General features: G+C 43.9%; 1 protein-coding gene across 1 annotated transcript in view; it reads left to right on the forward strand.

The window, feature by feature from the left end:
- Positions 1 to 16,980, forward strand: part of LOC138582916 (alpha-N-acetylgalactosaminide alpha-2,6-sialyltransferase 1-like) — a 376,181-nt gene extending 359,201 nt beyond the window's left edge. Inside the window, exons 7-8 of the mRNA XM_069654669.1 lie at positions 970 to 1,069; positions 14,445 to 16,980. Coding sequence (XP_069510770.1) covers positions 970 to 1,069; positions 14,445 to 14,612 — 268 coding nt within the window. The 3' untranslated portion in view covers positions 14,613 to 16,980. The remainder of the gene's footprint in view (positions 1 to 969; positions 1,070 to 14,444) is intronic.
- Positions 16,981 to 23,073: the final 6,093 nt, after the last annotated feature.

Raw genomic sequence — 23,073 nt, forward strand, 5'->3', positions numbered from 1 at the left:
ACCCTGATACATGGAACTGTGCAAAGTGTATTTTTGCCATGCAAAGACGGTGCAAAGTTCATTTTGAACTGCAACAATGACTTTGCACTGACTTTGCACTGCAAAAATAAACTTTGCACAGTTCCATGAATCAGGGTTTTTGTCGGTAGTGCAAAGTCACTTTTCAGCAGTGCAAAGTCACCTTTCAGCAGTGCAAAGTCACTTTGAACCGTGCAAAAATTCCATGAGTCGGGCCCTAAGTTTTAAAAACTCTTTTGCATTGCTGGCAGTTAGTGTCCGGGTTCTTGGCTGTGGTAATGCTTAGCAACATGCCTTAGATGTAAAATCTAAGGAAGCTATGCCCATCATTGAGGTCATAGACACAGCCAACCCTACAGATAAGCAGTGCATCAGACACTTATTTAAGACAAGCAATTACTTCTGACTGAATGAAAAAGAGAGTAAGAATACTCCCAACAAAAAAGAGCAAACAATGCACACATGCAAGCCTGTCCTTTACTTCCAGCGACACAGTTCCATGGATATGTTAGGGTTGCTTGTACCGGCAAAGCAGTGCCACAGAAATAAGCGCTAATACAATTAATGCATGTTCTGAAGAGGAACTTTACGATAAAGATATATCTTTTAATTTGTATTGATTACCAGCTGCAAAGAAGTATGAATTACAAAAAAAACTTGGTTTTAGAGTTAAACATTATTTTTACTTGCTTACAAAATACCCTTACTGGAAATGGAAATTATTCTGTACCCCATAAATAATCAATTTGCTCCCAACTTCAAAAAATAGGGAGTAAAATATGCCCACTTCAAAATCTTGTCAGCAGTGCCTGCAACAATTAACTCAAAAAAACCCATACAAGTGGGACTTTCCTCTTTCTACAGACCAACATGAACAGGTAAAATCTTAGCAAATGTGGGTGTGCAGGTATGCCACTGTGCCAAGCCATATCTATTTATTTTTTATTGCAGGTTTTTTAAATCTGCAAAGCTGAGAGGACCTCGTTGGTACTTGTATAGACCTAGCATGGGTGCCATCCTGATCATGAGCGCCCTTCATCTCTGCGATGAGGTAAGGAAGGACAACTTATGTGGACATGCTGCTGGATCAAAAAGAGCATGCAAAAGATGCCAATGAGTGCTGAACGGTAAGGGTTTCCATAGGATAACTGAGGAGGTTTGACAGAGACACAAAATGCCCTTCTTCACATGTGCTTATTGGATTGTATTGTTTCATCTGATTGCCGAAAGTCTCTGAAAGATATGTGATGTTGGCTTTCTCAGAGTCCTATCAAAAAATAAGAACAACATGAGGAAACTCATATAGCTTTGCAGTTATTATTCATCTACTGGGGTATTTAATAAGTATTCCGCCGAATTCTGGCTGAAAATAAGCTATTTGGCTTCGGCCGAATAGTTTCTTACTATTCGGCTGTTGCCGAATATTTTGTAATTCTCATTTGAATACAATGCAACAAGATCCCAGAAAGGTAAATATAGACTTCAGTTTGCAAAACTGAATAGAATTAGACCAGACACTTAGCCACAAGACCAGCCAAATTGCTATCACACAGCTGTAAAATATCTTATATTGTAATCTGCCCTTTAGGGCATGTATTGTAACAGATTTTTAGACATAAAAGGTGCTCACCGTTTATACTTAGCCAGCAATAACACTGGAACATCTTTTCTTTTGGCAATGTTTATATGCAATGTGCACTTTCTTCAGTTGGAAAAGACAATGGGCCTCATTACGACCCTGGCGGAAAGTGACTGACCGGACCGCAACAGCGTAAATAGCGTTTCCGCCATTGCACGAAGGAGCAAAGTGCGGCTAATCACGACCCATCGGGCACGAGCATTACGCCATGGCGGAATCCGAAAGGCTGCGATGGCGGAAATGACCCCAAAACGGCCCTTACCGCCGCCGTACGCTGCACCAGGTGCAATACCGCCACCCATCTTAGCGGTCACCGTAATGAGCGGTCACCGTAACGAGCGGGCACCGCAAATTACGGCCACCGTAAATATACGGAAACGGAAGTAAAAGCATGTGGCCGGAACGGGAAACAGCACGCCGCACAACTATAAAAACCGAATCCCAACACAACCATTAAAAATCCGACCCTGACACACATCCCAACCCGTTAGCAACCCCAGTTAAAAAAATAAATATGGGAAAGGTAGCCAAGAAAGCGTGTGACCGCAAGCGGCAGGTACACTTCTCCCGAGAGGAACTGACCGTGCTCACCGAGACCCTCCAGGAAAATGCCGCCGTCGTCTTCTCCAGTCAAATGACCAGGACGGCCCTTGCCAACAAGAAGGCCATATGGGCCCTGGTGGCACAGCGCGTAAGTGCGGTGGGGACAACACCCCGCACGCCACAGCAATGTCGCAAGCGGTGGGACGACCTGCGGATCCGCGTACGCAGCATACTTTCTGCGAACAGGAACATCGCCACAGCTACCGGGGGGGGTTCAGAGTCGCCCATCAAGTTGACCCCCTGGGAGGATATCTGCGCCTCCACCATAGGAATGGAGAGCATAGAGGGAGTCGGAGGGATGGAGAAAGGAGTGCCGACATCCGGAGAATCAGGTAGGTTGGCCAAGAGAAACAATGCGAAATCCACAAACCACGAACATGTGCAGTACCATGTGACCCCCATAGTGCAATACATACTTTGCCCTGACAGCGCCCTCTAAAAGTCAGAATGAATAAACAAATCAATCAAGATGCCATAAACAACCCCTACATGTGCAGCATGCACCCCCTAACTGCAGGCAGCCAAATGAATGCATCCTCAATCCACACGAAAATGAGACCACCTCCAAGGCCCAGTCCCAAATCAGCCTCATGTACCACCCCAATGCATTTGATACGTTGCCATTCCAAATCCGACAGACCCATAACTAACGCTCGCCCCTCTTTACTCCACCACAGGGTCCGATACCAACGACGAGCTGCAGGACACCCCTACCAGCACGCCTGCAAAGAGGGCCAGGACCAACGTCCCAAGAGCCTCCACCTCAGGTGCAAGGATCAAGACACGGCAGCAGCAGGAATCAAGTGGCAGCACACTGGAGGGGACTGCAACAGGCACCCCAGCAGCCAGCAAGTCCACAACCCCAGCACCACAGGTCCCCCCAAAGAACGTATCTGATGGCACTGCCTCTGGTGGTAGCAGCACCATAGGTGACACAGCTGTCATGCCAGCATGCTCCGACACGGAAAACAGTGCTGGCGACGTAGGTACCATCCATGACCTTTCCCAATCCCCCTGCATGTTCCATCCCCTACACCATGACGAAACCACGCAGGGGCACCCTGAAGACGACGACTGGCCAACCCCCACAAGTCCTGTGCCAAGGCAACATGTGTTGAGCAGCCCCCCTGTCACACCACCGCAAATGTCCATGGCCCAGCAGAGGCAACAGTCCCTCGACCTGCTGATCGAGCAACAGCAGGAAGTGTCCACGCTACTCAAGGACCATGCAAATGAATGCGGGGGTTCCAGGGCAGCCATGGAAACATCCACCGAGACACTCAGGGCACAAATAGAGAAAAGTAGTGAGAGCCTCAGGGGAGAAATGGAGAGAAGCACCGAGAGCCTGAGAGCACAAATGGAGAAAAGCACCGAGAGCCTGAGAGCACAAATGGAGAAAAGCACCGAGAGCCTGAGGGGGGAACTGCATGCGACGTCCAAAGACGTTTGTGCTGAACTTGCTGCTGTGCGCCGTGTGCTCTCGGAGCTCTCACAAACCCTCAGAGACATGCATGGACGCGAGCAGGCAGAGACATCATCCGTGGCAAGTTCCGTCCAGGGCAGCCCCCAACGCAGATCTGGCAGGAACCTGCGCTCCACGGGCAGGGGTGCCCCTGATACCCGTAGAGGGGGCTTGCAATAGCGTCCAACCACGGACAGCATGCATATTTGGACACTGGTGTTGGGGGGGGAGGTAGTAGGGTGGAGGGGGTGTGTTGGGCTTCACTGGGTGGCGGGTCCATAGGGTGTATAAATCAAATCACATTAACAATACAGCATCTCATAATCATCCAATGACATGTGTGGACATTGATATTTGCGTACGAGGCCTTCATAGGCGTACAGTCCACAATGTGCCTGTACTACACACACACAGTGCCACAGGTCCCCTTTCCGTGTAATAGGCACCATGCGTGGTTGCTAGAAGCATGCATCTATGATGCTCTGTCGGATTGCACGTGCATCCTGTGCCTCATGGACTCCTTGAGGTGCCTCCACATCCCCACCCTCATCATCATCATCATCTTCAGGTGCATGCAGTACAGCGTCAGGGGGCATGGGCACATTCCTACGTATGCACATGTTGTGCAGCATGACACATGCCATGACCATCTTAGAAACCTTCTCATGGCTGTACATGAGTGCCCCGCCAGACCTGCTGAGGCTGCGGAAACGAGCCTTCAGTAGGCCGAATGCCTGTTCAATGACCACACGGGTACGTGAGTGGGCATGGTTGTAGTCCTCCTCATGCTCGTTCTGTGGGTTCCGGATTGGTGTAAGGAGCCATCTCTTCAGTGGATACCCGGCATCACCTGTATGAGACGAATAAAGGGTGTCAGTGGAATGATAGTGCTAAGTAGCCCCCCCCCCCTCCTGCAAGGTCATTGACGCATCAAATGGGCCACGATGTCATGCATGGAATGAGACTCACCGAGTAGCCAGGATCTGTGCCCTGCGTGTCGCTCCATGTAGCGTGGTATTCTTGTGTTCCTCAGGACCATAGAATCATGGGTAGATCCTGGAAATCTGGCACAACAATGCGTAAATATCTTGTTGGAGTCACACACCATTTGCACATTGATTGAATGAAATTGTTTCCGGTTGCGGTACTGGACCTCCATGGCATGTGGGACAACCAATTCAACATGGGTGCAGTCGATGGCACCAATGCAACCCGGGATGCCGCCAAGTGCATGGAATCCCACTTTTGCGTTGGTAATCTCCTGGTACGTGCGTGGTAGTGTGATGTGGTCGTCGGCGTGCTTCAGGAGGGCATCGTGCACTTGGAAGAGTGTCCGTGAGAACAGTGGCTGTGAAATGCCATGCAACTGTCCCACTGTGTGCTGGTAGGTGCCTGTGGCCAGGAAGTGGAGTGCAGACACCACCTTCAGTAGGGGTGGGATGGCGGTTGGGCTATCTATCATGCTCACGAGGTCAGCATGTGTCATGTCCACAATGGCGATTATGGTGTCCCGGTCCAAACGGTAGAGGGTGTGGATCTGCTCAGCAGTGAGGTTGAACGGATCGGCTCGGAGGCGTGGGATTGCGGGCCGCCTGCGTGGTGGTAGTGGCAGTGCTTGTGGGCCTTGCTGACCCTGCCTTGCCCTCCTCCTCCTCCTTCTCCTCCGTCTCCCCTGTGCGCCCGGTTGTTGTACCTGTTGTTGTTCGTCGTCTTCTTGTAGTTGTAGCACTTGCAGTGCTATCTGGTCCCCCAGGCCCAACATCGCTAGTCCTGCCGGTAGCATTTTGGAGTGGGAGTGGTTGTGGGAGGGGTTTGGGTCTGCTATATATGTGCTGTCGGCCTGTATGGCCTCCACCTGTGCTGATTGAATGATTCTGTGGCAGATGCTATCCTTTCTGGCCGAGCACGTCCCGCACGTAAGGCTGCATTTGGCCGCATGGCATCTTGGGATTGGAATCATGTATCAAATCCCGATGGCAGTGTGATGTACTTTGACTGATTTTCATGGTATGCTCCCATTGTTACACATGCTATGATTGCAGCCGCTTAGATACCTGTGAAGAGTCAGTGGTATGTAGGGCTCGATCGATGGCCGACCCTCATGCAGCACAGTAACGTACTTCACCGACGGGCGTGGCGTCCCATTTGTGATTGCAGCCAGTTAGCATCATGACACACAGCCGCACTACATTGATGTAATTGTGAATGCAAGCGTTCACAGAAGCCTTTTCGACGTAATGTTGCAAGTGAGGAATTCGAAGGCCAGCATTTTTGGTTTTGAAGTAGCGGCGAGGATACGCCCACAGGTCTGGCTGGAAATGTAACGTTCTATTGTAGAATGTCCTTGGGACATGGCCCATAACGAGCAGGCAATGAATGATATGAATTGAATGGGATGCGCAATAGCGTAGTGGACGATAAGGCAGGACGTTCCCAAATCCATCTTGCTTCACAACACTACAGATCCGGCCAGGGGCACAGTGGTTTTTGCGGACTGCATTACGCACAGACGCGATGGAAGTTTCACATATAATGTGAGTGAATATTCATGCGTTTTCATTGCGGGATGAGGGAATGATGAATGGATGCATGGACTGATGATTCCGTTTAGGGTCTGCCATGTACATGGGTTTTTTGAATCACTCCCCTTCCCCTGCGCTATGTGATGCAAGGCTGCCATAGTGGGACATACGTCTATCTGCCCTTGTCGGATCCTCCCTGTCTCGACGCGCCTTCATACACTTGTGTCTAGGCACGTTACTAATCCCATGTCATGGGTTCTATCTTGACGGACGCATGCACAGTAACCGACGTTGCCAATGGTGTATTTAGCTCGATTGATTTCGTTATGATTCGATACTGATTTAGGGGTGTGTATATTCCTTTGGAGTGGGCTAGCATGCATATGGGTGTGGATTTGGTGTGTTGAATGAAGATTGTAATGCATCATGAGTCCCGTAATGCAATCGGTTAATTTGTGTTTCTTTTGGGTGACAGGTATCTCCTGCCCTATTGCAGATGCCATCTCTACGCCACTCCTCCAGATGGTTTTTACTCTCGACTCCTGCAGCTTCGGGTGAATCAGTGGAGCACCATTTCGATCTTATGGGACGATCGCCAATGGGCCACATGCCCTTACGCTGTACTGGTGGCTAGGTGCAACATTTCGGCCTTTCAGCTCGACTAGTGCCTGCCTCATGGGACGGACCTGCGGTTCTTGCCGCTTCCATGTTGCCTTTTGGAACGTTGATGTAGGCCCTGTGTGCCATGATGGTACAGGGCGTCACACAAGTGGAAGCTGGTCAATTATTGCAGATGCAGCCCTCGGTGATGATGGTTGTTTTGGTGTTATTTTGCAAATTGCTGTGGGGCCTTTGTCATTTGGATGTGCATTTAAATTGTATTCCGATATTTGTCGTGTTGCGTTGTTCTTTGCAGGTGATGTGGCGATTTTCGCTTTGTGGCGGTATGTATTGCGAGATGATCTGCATTGTGTTCCGCCTTCTGAGTTGAGTTGTGTGGTACAGTACTGGCCGCGTTTGCCTACGTAGCACAGTATGGTCACGGATAGGGGCTGCCATTGTGACTGTTTACATGATGTGCTGTTCAGGGGCGGGGGATTGGCTTTTGGCCGACTGGTGCCTGTCAGCCAGGTCGATTGGTGGAATGATGGGATGTTCAGAATGTGGCTGGTCACAGGTGACTGTGTTTGCGTGCGTTTGTTGGAGGGGGACTGGGGTCATGTCCATTGGAATAGCTTCTGTATTGATGCCATCTGTGCCCTGCAGCTCCCATCGGCCCCTCTTGGGATGAGCCTGGCTGCTCAGTCACTCTGCCAACTTGTGTGGTACATGCTTCTGCTGATGGTTGGTTTGTTTACTGGCAAGAGTACAGGGCTGGTGCAATCCCCCTCAGGATGCTGTTTTGGATGTTGCCTTGCGCTGGTGGCAAGCGATGGGGGACTACTGTTGTTTTGTGTCATGTGTTCTTGATTTTCATTTTGATGTATTGTACCTTCACATGCCTGTGCTGCGTCAGTACGGCTATGGTGACATGCCGTACATGGATGCCCACTCACGGGGCGCTTTGAGCCCCTGCATGCTTTTCTACGTTGGCATGCATGGGTGAATTGTAGATTTCACTGGTTGCATAGTGTGAGTACATTGCGCCTGCCAGGAGTTGTGCAATGTGGCCAGGGAGTGGAGTACAGGCACTCAGTGGGCCATTTACGGTTGGTTCACGATGCCGTATTTCTCGCCATGGCGGAATGGTACTTTACGACGTGCTTGATGGCGTTCAGTACATGTCCGCTAGGGTCAGAATTCGCGTACCGTTGCGCCATGGCGGTGATTCCGGTTTTGCAAGGCGCGCGTGCGCGTACTTGGTGCAGTTAGCGTTGCCGTTCACTGCGGTGTCGCTAATGGCATCGTACTTTACGGTGACGGGTCATGATCGCAACGAGCGGTGTTCGATGGCGGTATTGCATTTCCGCCATCATTTTTCCATTTCCGCAAGGGTCGTAATGAGGCCCAATGTGCATATTTCACTTTAGGATACATTCAGTTCCTGTCATGTAACTTCCCATTGCGTATGTAATAGTCCCCCCTTTTCTTTTTTTAAGGACTTGAGTCCTGAGTTTAACATTATTTGATATGTTATCAGGAATGATAAGGTGCATATGTTTGTGTATTGGCGAGAAGGATTGGCGAGGATAAGTGAAAAGGAAGCAGCATTTGTTCCTATGGGCCATGCCCATGGAGAAACATTAAGAATTCACAATAGGAAGTGGAGACTAGCTGGGCTCGGTTATGTCAGGCAGGGCAATATGCCCTACATAACAGGCCTTTCAGAGGAATTTATGTTGGGTAATCAAAGTGGGCCAGTTTGTGACAGTGGGTTGCATATTGAAATATCCATTTTGTTCAACCTAGTCCTTTTGCGTTTGTGAAGCCTCCGGACACTGGTTTTGAATATGCAACAACATTCTATACATTTGGTCCCTTCAATTTGGTTAAATCTGCCTTTTCTGGCTATTATACTTTAAATAAAGTTGATGCATTGATTACAATGAAGAGAAATAAAAGTATAGAATGCATTAAAATGTTGCTTTTTTCAAGTTTTGTGTTTTTTCAAGTTTGGAACATGATTTATTAAATAAAGCAACTATTCAGCTTCATATTTGGCTTCGGCCGAATAGTTGACAAACTATTTATTATTTGGCTGAATACTAAATATGCCATTCGGCACAGCCCTAGTATTTATATGGAATTGCATTTCCTAGGCCTTCTCCTTCGGCTGGCGCTTCAATGGAGAGGTCCTATGATATTTGTAGGAGAAAAAGGAGTTGTAGTGAATTGATGAGTGTATGGGCAGTGGCGTCTCCAGGAATCAAATTTAGAGATGTGTGTGCACAGAAGGGGCCACAGTGAAAAGTAGGGGGTCACCTAAAATTGGACAATGTGAATGATCCCTAATTGACATGGGCCAAGAAGCCCAAGGTGAGGTAAAATTGAGTATTTCTGCCACACAATATCTGGTGAAAGTTGAATAAAAATATATTTGCAAATATTCTAAACACTTCTGATGCCAGCGTCAATTGTAAACACAATGGCAATCATGCATCATAGGTCAGTAAAAATTACACCATTTTTAATATTGTGGCAGGAAAACATGTAGTGCACAGCATTGGGTTTGAAAGTGCCAGAATATAACATAATTATTTGTAGGTGTTACCACCAAAATGTCAGGTTACGTTAAAATATATCTTAGTGTTGCTTAAATGCTCCAGGGTTCTGTCAATTCAAGGTGACCCATGTTGCTTTATTACAGGGAGTTACTAATGACATCCATGGGGTCATGTTTAAATACACCATGATTCTCTTAAAAACTGCAATGTTCATTGCAATATGCCACCTGCTAGTTAAGCACAGCCGTGCCACTTTCAATCAACTCTACATACTCACAGTTGGGGTATCTGAGAAATTATCCTAATACAGGAGGTGCGCACAAGTTCCAGTCATAGGTCTGAGTTTGATATGGGTTTAGAAAGTCAGAGGTGCTGTAAAAGACGGTATGTGTCAGTAGTGGGGCCCAGAAGGGTAATTTCTCAAAACCCCTTCAAATAAGTGAAAACCAGAAAGACGCAAAGCCTCACTATCTGCGCTGCCACCCAATGTCATAGTCGGGAAGGTATGACAAAGCCACTAAAAGTTACAGGTAATGCTTCTTGAAACACATTTAAGCCTCTTGGAGGATACCACATAAGACATATGATAAAGTTACACAAGGCTATTCCCAGTAGTACTTTTGGAATACTTGATCCACTTGACAATTTTTATACAAAGGTTTTTGAAAAAAAGGTAATTTTTAATGTGTTCCTGAAACAAACAAAAAAACGCCAAACGCCAACACGTGTTTCAACCCTAACTGGGCCGTCTTCAGGGCGTAAACAAATATCACTATTATACAATGACAGCCAAATGAACATGTTTCCACATTAAAAAAAAAGAAAAGATAACCATCGACAGTGTTGGACAACAAAGAAAATAAACAGTTCAAATATAAAAATCATTACGGCAAGACGAGAAGGAAGAGAGCAAGGGGGTGGGGGAGGGGAGAGAAGGCAAAGAATATAGTGAGTAGGCAGTTCTCCATTTTAAACCAATTGGCAATAATATTATATTTCAGTCAGAAAACATAACAATAAGGTCCAAAAAAACGCTTGGTAAGTATTTCCACATCACAAAGGGACAAGAATTATTAGCTGAAAGATACCTGATCTGTAGGGCATATGGTACTAGTAGTATGCAAAAGGTTGCATGTTGCTGGGTACAAGATCCATCTTAGTTTCAGAAAACCTAACAAAAATAGATATAGCCAATCTGTAAAAGCAGACAAACCCTGCTATTGTCATGTTTATTAACTGGTGAAATAGGAAATACCAGTTTTTATTCATATGAGGTGCGTAACAAACTCCAGTTTACATTAAATTGACAAAGAAAAGAGAAAGCGAGATGTTTTTTCAGTACGGCTAATATTCAAGTTAATGCTTCCAAAATAAAGAGTTGCTGTCTGCTAACAATCCCATTGTGTTCTGTGACAAAACTAAAGACAGAAACAGGAAGAGGAGATTGGTTGGTCTGAGGCCGAGCCTGTATGTCTGAGTCATTTAGCAGGAGCCGTAACACAATGAATCTTTGCAGAGCCTTGCAACACTTACCAATTAGCAGCTTCAATGCTTCCGTGACTAATGGTTTCTGCCGTCCGGCCGGTTAGATGCAGGCCAGAAGTACCCATTAATGGTGTGCTGATATGAAAACTCTGTGTTCATTGTGATGGGTATAAGCTGGTGTAGGTTAGCTGTAAGAGCAGCCCCATGGGTCCAAAACATTAATTTACTGTGGCTGTTGGTAGAGTAGAAGTCTTTTAAGTTCATTAGACCTGGGGGGTCGGCTGACGGTGATGAGTGAAAAATAAGGTTATCATATTTTAGAAAGTAGGAGTTAGTTGAGAGGTGAGAGGGTTGAGTGAGCAGGCAGCGGTTGGGATATTGTAACATCCTGGTTCTTGGCTGTAGATGTCTTTGAGAGATTCTGGTGTGGTTCAATGTCAAGGAGAAAGGAACCACAAATCAGCGTGGTATTCCATGAATGGTAGCCCAGAGAGGTAGTTAAGATTCTAATATCGCTGTTTATTACGCAGTAACACTCAACTCAGGGAGTTCCTTTTCCCCGAATGGATGTGGCGCACAACAAATCACTTTAATTTTGATTTGTTTCAGGTTAGTAAGGCGTCCTATCCATCTCGCACCCAACCCCAACAAGTACCCGGTGCCACAATGGACTAAGAACCAGGCCGGTGTGTAATAAGAATATATATATATTTATTAATTTATTTAAACCAAATGTTACAAACAGACTAACATCAGCCACCAATTCTGTGGCAACACAAGAACAAAAATGACTTCTGTAATGGCACCAACCCAGCTTTCTTTTCAAATCACCCACCAATACAGAAAAAGAACAATTCAAGACACACAGCGATTGCTGATTTGGTTATAATACTTTTTCTCCAAGCAACCCCCACCCTCCAAACATCAATTAGACTTGACCCATCCGAATTGAAGGCCGGTGGCAGAGAGTGGGAACACAATGGGAAAATCGTTTTGGGATTCATTCTGATAAAAATGCACTCTTTGGAAAAGGGGGTCATGGGGAAAAATTGTTTGTCCTACTTGTTACCACAGATGCAACATGAGGGAAAGAAAAGCAATGGGAAAATTCATTTTGCCACACCTAAACAGAACAGGCAGGGCTTTGTGTTTTTTGGCAGAGCACAATCGGAACAGAGGCAATTTCATTTTGCACCCTGCACATGCAAAGGCACTACCAGGCTTAAAGTGGAAACAGGGTTTTGGGATTAATTCTTTTGGCAGATCTTTGTATCTAAACCGGCTCACAACAAACTGGGAAGAGCTTGTTTGTTTCGAATGCCAACAAAACACATCCCGTGAGTTCAAAAGGGGAATTAATTGATTTACTTTAATTAAATAGGCTAATGATCTACACAGACAAACAGGATATTTTGCTGGAACAATACTTGAAAAATGCAGGGCCTACACAATCTATGGATTTGGGGATAGTTTAACTTGTAGGAGAGGCCTTGGAATGGGCATTAGGGAACAGAACGGCACCGCAGGGACAGCAAGAGTGTTAGTCAAGGATTGACTCCTTCGAATCCTCAAAGGGGTCCCCATCAGCTTCTATGTCTCCTGGTTCCTGTCTCCAATGAAAGATTTGGGCTTCTCTGCTGCAATGTTTCTCGCCAGATTTCAGCAGCAGGTTGCCTTCAGGAATAAGTGAAGAAGTCCATTCTAACGCAAACTGGTCTACTTATAGGGCAAATGATTTAACAAACTTGTCATAATTCGGGTGAAAAGGATTGGTTGGTTTTCTCTACCCACCTCCCTCCTTTGTGCTAATAGGACAAGGATATGGGGGTTGGGGTTGAGTTGGGACAGCTGTGGGAGGAGAAAGCTTTGTCATCCACTTTGACAAGTGGGCTCGGCATGTTCAAAACTCTAAAAATCAGTCAGCATGGCAAGTACCCTGATTTTTCAAATCTTTACATGAATGTATTTTTAAGAACTACATTTTAAGGCAAATCAGATGATGGTACTCTTAAGTCGGCACACCGTTCCTATGCAGAAATATGTTTTTTCTTCATTACCTCAGGAGCCGTATTAGTGAAAAATATGCCACTTCATAGTTGTCAGGTTAATTATTTCCTTCCCCCTCACACGAACTTTCAAATCTCTCGGAATCAAGGGAAGGCCCAAATCAGATTTTCATTAATAACTTTAGTTATGTCTATCACAAAACCATCCTTTTAGCATGGTTCAAAGGGGGTTAGTGACACCTTTACTAAAAGTCTGGAATGACCGTTGTAGCATCTACGCTGCCCCTTTTATGCAATAATATGTATTTTTCTATTAATTCAACCGCAGCATTTTTTTCTTTGTTTTCTTAAATTGCATTTACCCTTAAGTATGTGACCAACCAGAGGATGGCTCATATTTATGATCGCCTCATCCTTCAAGCCCTGTGAGGGCCCTGATAGCAACTCTAATTGACATTTTATGGGAATTGTGACCTCAAGGTCAGTTCTGCTGAAAGAACAGGCATGGCCTTATCTGTACACACCGTGATTTACATCTAAGCAGTGTATTTATTTCTATATTTTTAAGTAATGGCCCTGATTGATGGTTGACAACCAGACCCCTCTCTCCAGGACAGCATAGGAAAGGTCTTGGAGGTTAAGTTTAATTTTTGGACAAATGACCGGCCCATGTAATCCTCCAAGCAATGGCTTTTAAACTCACACACAATACATTTTACATGACATTTTATACGGCACCTGGGCCTAATATCCAGGTGTAATTTCCTTTAATCTCACAGTAGCAAAATATATGAATATATGAATATCACCTCTGGATTGCCCATATGTACAGGGCAGTTATATGAGAAAACCGTTTTTGAACTCTGAATGTCTAATGAGCACTCCTCTCTGCATACTGTCACTTGGATGAGGAAAAACCAAAAGGAAAATCTTTTATTTCTTGTAAATACAAGAAGCTTGGTTTCAATTTAGATGGCTGGATCACAATCTGGTATTACATTGAAGATAATGTACACACTGCTGTCTCTTCAAGTAAAAGTGCAGCTTTCCATGGATTGAGTAAAATGCCATTATAAGCCACATGTCTTTCTTTTCCTTGCTGAAATACATTGCGCATATCTTTGCACTTTTGATTCAAGCCCACTTTCTTTCCTTTAGATTTTAGGCATGTTGTTGGTTCAATAGGCCTCATGTCTGACATTACCATTTCTGTGATGGCCTTATACTTTAATGTGCATTTACAAATCACTCTGGCCTCTTTATTTATGGCATTCAGGGGCCATATTTCACCCCACATTAAGAGGGCCCCGATCTGTAGTTTAAAGGGAAGGGAATATTTTATTGAGGTATTATTTTCAAGATAGCACATATCCCACCAGAATTACTGGCAGGATGCTGGCAAACATGTACTGACAGAGGTTCCTCAAAGCCATCACCATGGTTTGAGTATTGTGTGATAGTGCTGCTTGGTCAATAATAATTGCCATCCGCAGTGCATTGTGTCAGGACTATCCAGTGATTTTGCTCTGTTTGTCTTTGTTTTAGGTGAATGCTTATGGATTCATGACAGACGGCTATCACAACTACTCTGGCCATTACTATGACCGTGTGAAGAAGCCACTGGTCATCTCCACCAACCATGACTTCTTCCTGGAGCAGGAGCTGTGGAAGACGTTTCACAGAGAAAACATTATAAGACTGTTCCAAGGATAATGCCAAGAGCTTGGCATATTTTTGATCTTTCATGGAATTCCTGATCAACCTGTTAGACCTTTCAGGGCTGCACACGCCACCTTTGGAATTGTGCCTCTCAAATAGAGACAATAAATCAGTCACTTTTAATGAAGTGCGAATTATACTAAGCAGATCGCCAACATGTTCACATCCGTGCACTGTAGTACCTTTGTGCAATTACTGTTGTGTGCACTAAAATGTGCAATAAATTAACGCAAATCTGGGCAGACCTGGGTTTACCTTCTTTATATGCACTTTAGAGTAAAAACAAGTGTTAATGCCACCCAACATTGTCCTCATGGCTGGTGGCATTTCACATTGATTAAATAGCAATCCTATGCATTCATGCCAGCACAGTAAGCTCATGTCAATGTAAATGCATTGGTTTTTGGCAGGCAGAGCAGATGGGGAGGCAGAAACGATCATTCTGATCTGTCTCTCTGCTCAGCTTTCTAAAACCTTTAATACACCCTGGAGTTCTAAAACAGGTGTACTACCATGCATAGCAGTTTCACACTTCCTTTCATGGCATTTTGGCACTTTGGGGGTTTCGAAAATGCGCCTTAGAAATCAGGTTGATTACATCTTTATTCGAGTTAAGGAGAGGGATGTACGCTACTAACATCATTGGCTTTCATGAGATGAGGTAGTGGGTACTCAATAATATTATCCACAGTTAATGCACTTTTTTGTTGACTGATTTTCATTTAAACATGCCATTTAAATGAAGATGGCATATAATAGTTTGAATATGCTTAATGAACCTGGAAAGGTACACTGGTGTCTAGCATTTGTGTCTATTGATAAAAGCGATACGCAACAGAGTTGATTGGCCTAATTTTATCAGGAAACTGATATGTTGTGTCCTTTAATCTGGTTTTAAACGGTTAATTAGTGGGCCTCAAAAATCAGTTTTAGCCCATGTTCTATCAGAAATTAACTAGCCTAAAACTAGCCTTTCCTGCTAATTGTGCTATTCTTTCTTTACGCTGTCTCACCACCCTCTTTCAAGTGTTAAGAGCTTTGATGCTCACTACCTTTGTAGTTCGATCTCTGTCACCCCCACTGGTGCTTTTCTAATACTATCTGCTCCACCTCTGTTTTGCCCCTCCTCATCTTTCCTGCCTAATTGCCTGTGTTTCAAATCTAGGTGTTTTCCCACTGCTGCTGTATTCCAATTCTAGGGGGTTTCCCACTGATCCTGAGTTTCACTTGTAGATGTTTTCCCACTGCCGCGGTGTTCCAAAGGTTTGCCCACTACTCTGTGTTCCTATTCTAGGTGTTTTCCCTCTAGTGCTGTGTTTCAACTCTAGTAGTTTGCCAACTATTCTTGTGTTTCAAATCTAGGGGTTTCCACACCGCTGCTATGATTCGACTCTAGGGTTTGCCCACTACTCCTGTCTTTCAAACCTACGTGTTTTTCCTACTTTTGCTGCATTTCAAATCTAGGTGTTTTTCCCACTGCTGCTGTGTTCTAATTCTAGGTGTTTTTCCAACTGCTGCTGTGTTCCAAATCTAGGTGTTTTCTCATTGCTGCTGTGTTCCAATTCTAGGGGTTTGCCCACTTCTCCTGTGTTCCAATTCTAGGTGTTTTCCCACTACTGCTGTGTTCCAATCTCTTTATACTCTGATTGCCAAACTGAGCTACACACTCTCTTTTCTGACAGAATACAGTTATTTTTGTAATGGGTCATCTTCTCAACCAACTCTGTGGTGCCCTGCTCCTTCGTGTTGGTTAAGACACCATTCTTCCTCAAACTAGTTTACAGTGCTGGTCTTTCAGCAGTACAGTAATGCTTTCAAATTGTTTTGCAAACGGGGAAAACACCTGCGTCTCCCTTTTTTAGGTGCGGCTAGAGAGAGCATGAACTGTTTGCCACACCTCTGGAAGATGTATATTAGAGGGACTCTGGTTTCATGCCGCTGCTCCGTGATGCAGAACAAGTGCATCATGCTGAAAGCTATGTTACATTAGCCACCATTTTGTGTATGTTTTATGAGAATGTCCAAAAGTATTCTTCTCTTTACCTGCGTGTGCTCATTTTTTTTAAGTTACTGAAGGAAAATAATGCAAGCAAAAATGCACGCATAGAACCAAAACTCGAATGTCAACTGTAGTTGACATGTTAGAATGGTGTTTACAAAATGGTCACTGGTTTTTCGGGCTGCTGTTTCTGATAAACAAAACCATAGGCATTCATATTTGTGCCAAAATGATCAGAATTCCTGCTCATCTCTTGACTAAATTTATATAACGTTGCTCAATTAGTTCTGTGCATCTGTTTCTGTTAATCTTACTAACGTTTTGTGTGTAAAATTTTCAGTACAATAAACAATTAATACAAAATGCCTTGTGACTTATCTTAATGTTTAATAGTTCTTTTCTTCAGCCAGACCATATTTCTTTCAACGTCCATGCTGGCATACTAGTATTTGCAGACCACGCTGCCAGCAAATGTTTCGACGAAAATGATCAGGTTATGTAAAATGCCCTGTTTCGGGGTTTACGCATCATATGGCCCCTTGCCCAGCTTCATCAGGACAGGTTCTGTGTATTTAACTTATTTTTTGGTCTATAAATCCACACAGGTGCAAATCTATACACCAGTGCACCCAATTCAAATTGTGATTCAGTAGATCCATTCACTTCTATTGCTTTAATAAGATCACACTGTTTTACATAAAAAACTTTAAAAAATGTTTAACATAGAACAGACTGTTATTCCCCTTTTGGAGCTCAATATATAGGTAGCTCACAGTGGTATCAATAGGCACTGGTTTAAGTGATCTATAGATATTTTTTCTGTGTAAACATTTTGATGATAATCTCCCCATCACATATTGGTTTATTCTTTGTGACTAAAACGACTTCCTTAAATAATAATCCCAAAGGTTGTCTGGAGTTTGTATGTTTGGAAAACTCCTTTGTCATAATTTTCGGATTTCTAATTCAAGGAACCTATAAAAGGTAGTCACCAAGCGTTAGACTGAATTCTAAAATTACAAAAAAGAAAAATATTTATGCTTTTTTAATGAAGTACTAGAGTCTAATATCAGGAGTATCTAAAATTCAGCTTTCTTAGTGGCCAAACATGATTCTACCTCAGGTGTGGGCTATGGCGGCAGTGGTCGATTTGATCTAGAATAGCAAATATAACACTTACATTCAATAATTTGGGGGAAAGGTTTATGGAAGCGTGCATTGCATGCACTCATTTTATTTAAACATTATGAATGGAGGGAGACCCTTACTGTACTGTTTCTCGAGCTTCATCGTGCTGGGTATCGTTTGCTCATCTTCTACTGGTACTGCGCGTCAATGGCAGCGGCCATTATGGGATTACCATTCATATGGTGAATCTAAATGACCTGTCTGTACCACGTCAGAGTGCTGTGATGTTATCAAATATACGATATCATGGTGCTCGCGCTGCTCTCTGATGACACAAAACCCTTTGGGCCTCATTTCGAATTTGGCGTAATCCAGCAATAAATCCACCAAATTAACACCACACTCATTTACAGTTACCACCACTCAGACCCGTGGGTTTACCACAGGATTACGAGTGGTGGAAGGGCAGTGTAAATCCCCATTTTTACAAATGACTGTCCTTCAAAGGCACATGGCAGGAAGCTTTCCCTCCATCACTATAGTTGTGTTCAACGTTTACTGGAACCATGCTAGTATTGGGGATGACCAATTTGTTAAAAACATTATGCTGCTAATTGATGAGACATATATTGAAAGAAATGACCCAAAGATTTTGATATGCGGGGATCTCAACATTAATTGTTTAGATAAAGAGGGTGTGCCTCTTACTCTTATAAATATGATGAATAGCCAGGTAAATGGGGACATTCCAGCTAGGCCAATTTGGACGAGAGGGGGCCAGAAAGCGGATTGGACTATTTTTCTATGTCAGGGAATGTGTCCACATCATGTACTTCACTGACGATGACACCTATGCTAGATAGTGTCCATCACCTCTTAACCATAACTTGGTCGGAGAAGGTCTATTGTACTGAGAATACAATGAAAGAACAGGTGGAGATAAATCAAGTAGGGACTCGTCTAAGAATCCCTTGCAGTGCAGTTGCCAAAATTGTGGTCCAGTAGAGACAAGATCGGGAAAGTGAAAAATCTGGTCTGGAGTATTGTGGGCTGCTAATGAGTTTTCAGTCAACCAAATAGGGGGGCTAGATGTGAGTTTAAAAAAATCCACTGCTATGATAAAGAATTGAGAGACATGAAGAGAGCCTATCGAGCAGAGTTAAGGAAACTTAATCAGCTGCAGTCATGCAATAGATTCTCTCTCATGGAAAAAAGGAGACAGCAATACACAAATGGGCTCCTCTAAACTAGGGCATTGAGACAGAGACAGATGCTCAAATACTACTAAAATACGAGGGACCTATGGGCACTGATTGACAATAATACTGCTTATCAACCTGCAAGTATGGCCTCAATGGTAGCAGAAGATAAGTAGGTATCCCATGTTTCCTCATTGTTTACAGATGCAGAGAAAGCACCTGAGGAAAAACGACCCTATGTATCTAGAAATTGGGCTATTGATTTTGATAGTGATGATATCGTACTGCAGATCAAAAAACTAAATGTATCACGAGCAGCCGGCCCGGATGGCCTTAACAATAACATACTGAAGCAAAACCCAGAAGCATGGGCAGACTTCTGTTATACCCTTTTTAACCGTATCTTGCTGGCTGGAGAAATTCCAGACACATGGAAGTCAGCTTTGATTGTACAGATATTCAAGAAGGGTGATGAAAGCGATCCCAAAAACTATCGTCCGATCACCCTTCTGGATTCATTGGGCAAAATATTTGCATCTATTTTACTGTGGCATCTTAATCATTGGGCTAAAACGGTGGGCCATATTGGTGATAGGCAAGCCGGCTTCGTTAAAGGAGTAGGTACCAATTTGAATCTCTTCTTACTAAACATACTCAAGCTAAGGGCAAGTAAGACCAAAATAAAAATGTATCTTGCATTTACAGACCTTGAAAAGGCCTTTGATTGTGTCTCCAGATAGCACCTCTGGGATAAATTAACATCATGGGACTGCCTGGGGGACCTCCTGGAGGCAATCAAGGCCCTGTATATGAAAACCACAGTACAGGTGAGATTATAAATGGAAGGTACCCTTTCAGGAAAAATTCCAACTTCGAGAGGTCTCAACAGGTGTGCCCATTGCCCCCCCACCCTGTTTAATCTCTATTTATCAGACCTTGCGGCTAGTCAAATAGGGATAATGCTTTCCCCCCAAAGATATATGCCCAATAGCTCCCATGAATAATGTATGCAGACGGCTTGGTCTTAATTGACCAAACACCAATTGGCCTGCAACGTCATCTGAATCAACTAATATTATACCTGGAGGAAAATGGCCTTAAGATAAACGTTAAGAAAACCAAGATTATGATGTTATCTAATGTGCGTGGGAACAAAAGCCCCAAATGTAGGTGGTGTGTGGGAGAAAAAAGGTTGGATTGTGTAGAAACAATGACATATCTAGGAGCACCTATCAATCCGAGCACAATTGAAAAACACTGGATGGAAGTGGTAAAACCTAAATGCAAACGACTGACTACACAGGCGCAAATCTTCCATAAGAGATATGGTAAGTACTCATTAACACCAAGTATTGCCTTTTACAAGCAGAAGGTGATCTCCACCCTCACCCATGGAGTGGAAGTAGCCATGTCTCGCCCTTCCAGATTTTGGGAGAGGATTGGAAGGCTTTTTTGGAAAAAGGTACTCAGACTTCCGAAAAGTGTCCCGATTCCATTTATTAGATATGAACTAGGATTGCAATCCATTCACTCAGTTATCTGAAGGAAAACATTGGCACTTTTTTGGAAATGTATAGAACCAGACAACTTTCTTTTCACCCTGGGAAATCCTAAAGAATATAGATCTAATCAGTAGAGATCCCATCCTTGATAACTGGAAACAAGATTGTGCAGAAGAGTTGAGTAACTTGGAGGACCAAGTGGTAATAAGTGGTATTTTGGTCCTTGACAGCGTATAGCTGTAGAGAAGCTTTTTTTGCAAACCGGAGCTCTGTTTGAAACTGACACATGTGGAGCACTGATCGGCTGCAAGTTCTTGGCAGTGTTTGTTACATTGTAGCGCTAACTCCCTCTTAATTTCCATGGAGGAGTCGGCCTTTCAGTTTTAGTACAGGGGAAGGATTATCATAGCCCTCTGAACCGGCAGATACTACAAAGACTGTATTCCAGTGAGGAGCGTGCATGGACCAAGTGGTAATAAGTGGTCTTTTGGTCTTGTGGACTGGTGAGTGGTGCGGTGCAAACAAGTTTCTGTATCTTCATTGTACCTTGTATTTTCGAAGGTAAGAAAGAGTCTGCTTCTTCCTTTCCTCATTTTTCAAAATAGCCTGCAATGCCTCGCAAATCCACATCACGTAGTGCAGCCACAAATAACAAACGTAATGCGAGGAAGGGAGCTGCTAAGCAGGGACCTGCTCATGCTACCTCACATATCCCACTAACGCAAGCAGCTATCACTGCTTTTTTAAATTCAAAACTCCCCTATCCCCCATTGCACTCTTCTGTGTCTATAAACGACGAATCTGTTCACTCACTATCTGAGGCCATACGCAACACTAATTCACTACTAAAATGAGTTAATTTGAAAAGAGCCTCATTGGGTGGCGAACATCGTTTGATAGAGGGGCGATCTCCAGATGATTTTACTACGGCCAATTTATCTGCTTCTCCCAATATGGCCGCATTCGTTTTCCACTCTGACTCAATTAGTATCAGAGATTTGTCTTGCCTGGACAAAACGATGGCGGCAGGTTCAATGGAGTGCCAGCATAACTTTAGCAAGTTAAATATAAAGCTGGCTGCTCAATCAAACACTCTTGCAACTCTCCTTGAAGAACAACGAGCAGGCAAAGCAATAATGCTGCAAATGATTGACCTCTACTCAATGTTAGCAAAAAAAAGTATAAGAAACTATTGAGGGCCAAAGTATTGCTAAGAACCCTCCAAGAACAGCTTCAAAAGAGCTCATTGTCAATGTTATATAATTTATACACAGCCGATTTAGCCCCGGTATTGAATACAGTACACACATTTTCACCCAAAATAAATAATACCAATACCTTCAGCATCTCTTATGCTGATGACAATATAATTTTTGGCCAGATTCCTATTGGCCGGGAGCGGTTCCTAGCAGCTCTTGCTAAGTATGCGGTGGCCAATAACATGGTCATTACTAAGCAGAAGACCAGAATATTGTTCCTTGGGGGTAAACATGTAGCTAAGGCTAAAGCCAACTAGCACATACCTTGCTGCATGATGTGCAGGATTTTCTATACCTGGGTTTCCCTGTAAAGGTTGGAGCTCCAGCCTCTTTGTTTGAAGAACATTTCATGGGAAAGTATGTAATAGATGGCTGTTCACAAAGAATTTAATTGAACATAGAGGGGGATGGAATATTAGTGGGTTTGTTGAGATTTATAGGGCAAGCATAATTCCTGCCATACTATATGCCTTTGAAGTCTTGCCAGCCGAACAGGTACATTGTTTGAGGAAGTTCAAAGCAAAAATATTCCGTTCTATTATAAATCTTCATCAAGCTTTTCCGGTAGAGGCTTAGCGACTTGAATATGGTCTGCTTTCCTTGTATTTACTGTGGAGCACTAGGAGAATATTACTATACGCCAAATTGGTAAAACAAGATCACAGCTCAAATGCCCTACTGTAGCTGCTTGGTGGTAGGTTCCCATCAGTCGCTTCAAACCCTTTTATCGCAGAACTGCAAAGATTTTGTATGGCTCATTTGAGAATGTTGGGTCTTGATAGTAATGCACTCGTCAATTCACCCGAGTATGAAAAGATTGTCAAGCAGAAATCTCGTCAATGGGACTTGTTCACTAATATCGAGAAATTGCATCAACATGCTTCCAAGACGAGCACGTTGCTGCTGAGCTATCCTCCCAAGACCATTACGTTATGGAAAACATATTCTCATTCTCCTTGCCTTCCAGCATTCAGACCATGAATCCAGTACTGCTCTCTTTTTCCTCGTTTTCTTACAATGTCACCACGTAGTCTAGATAATAGTCTAGACAACCCAGGCTTACAACTCACAAAACAAAATGCATGATTTGGGCACTGTGGCAGCGATATCATGGACTGGCATCTGAAAGTAGTTAGCACCTGTCTTTCCGTGGTTAAATACAGGCTGTGTTCAATAATTTGCCAACAGTAACTGTATTTATCAGCAAATCATCATGAGGACAGGAACCATGAAATCAAATCTGCTTTACAAGACATGCAGACATATATGTCCGACCCTCTTTTTCAAAATTGTTCCATTCTATCATAGCCCTTTGTTATTAAACTTAACAAAAATAAATCAATGTCCAGAGCTATCACACCTCTTTAC

The sequence above is a fragment of the Ambystoma mexicanum genome, chromosome 3q, assembly GCF_040938575.1.
Source record: "Ambystoma mexicanum isolate Mex_15411 chromosome 3q, UKY_AmexF1_1, whole genome shotgun sequence".
Classification (NCBI taxonomy): Eukaryota; Metazoa; Chordata; class Amphibia; order Caudata; family Ambystomatidae; genus Ambystoma; species Ambystoma mexicanum.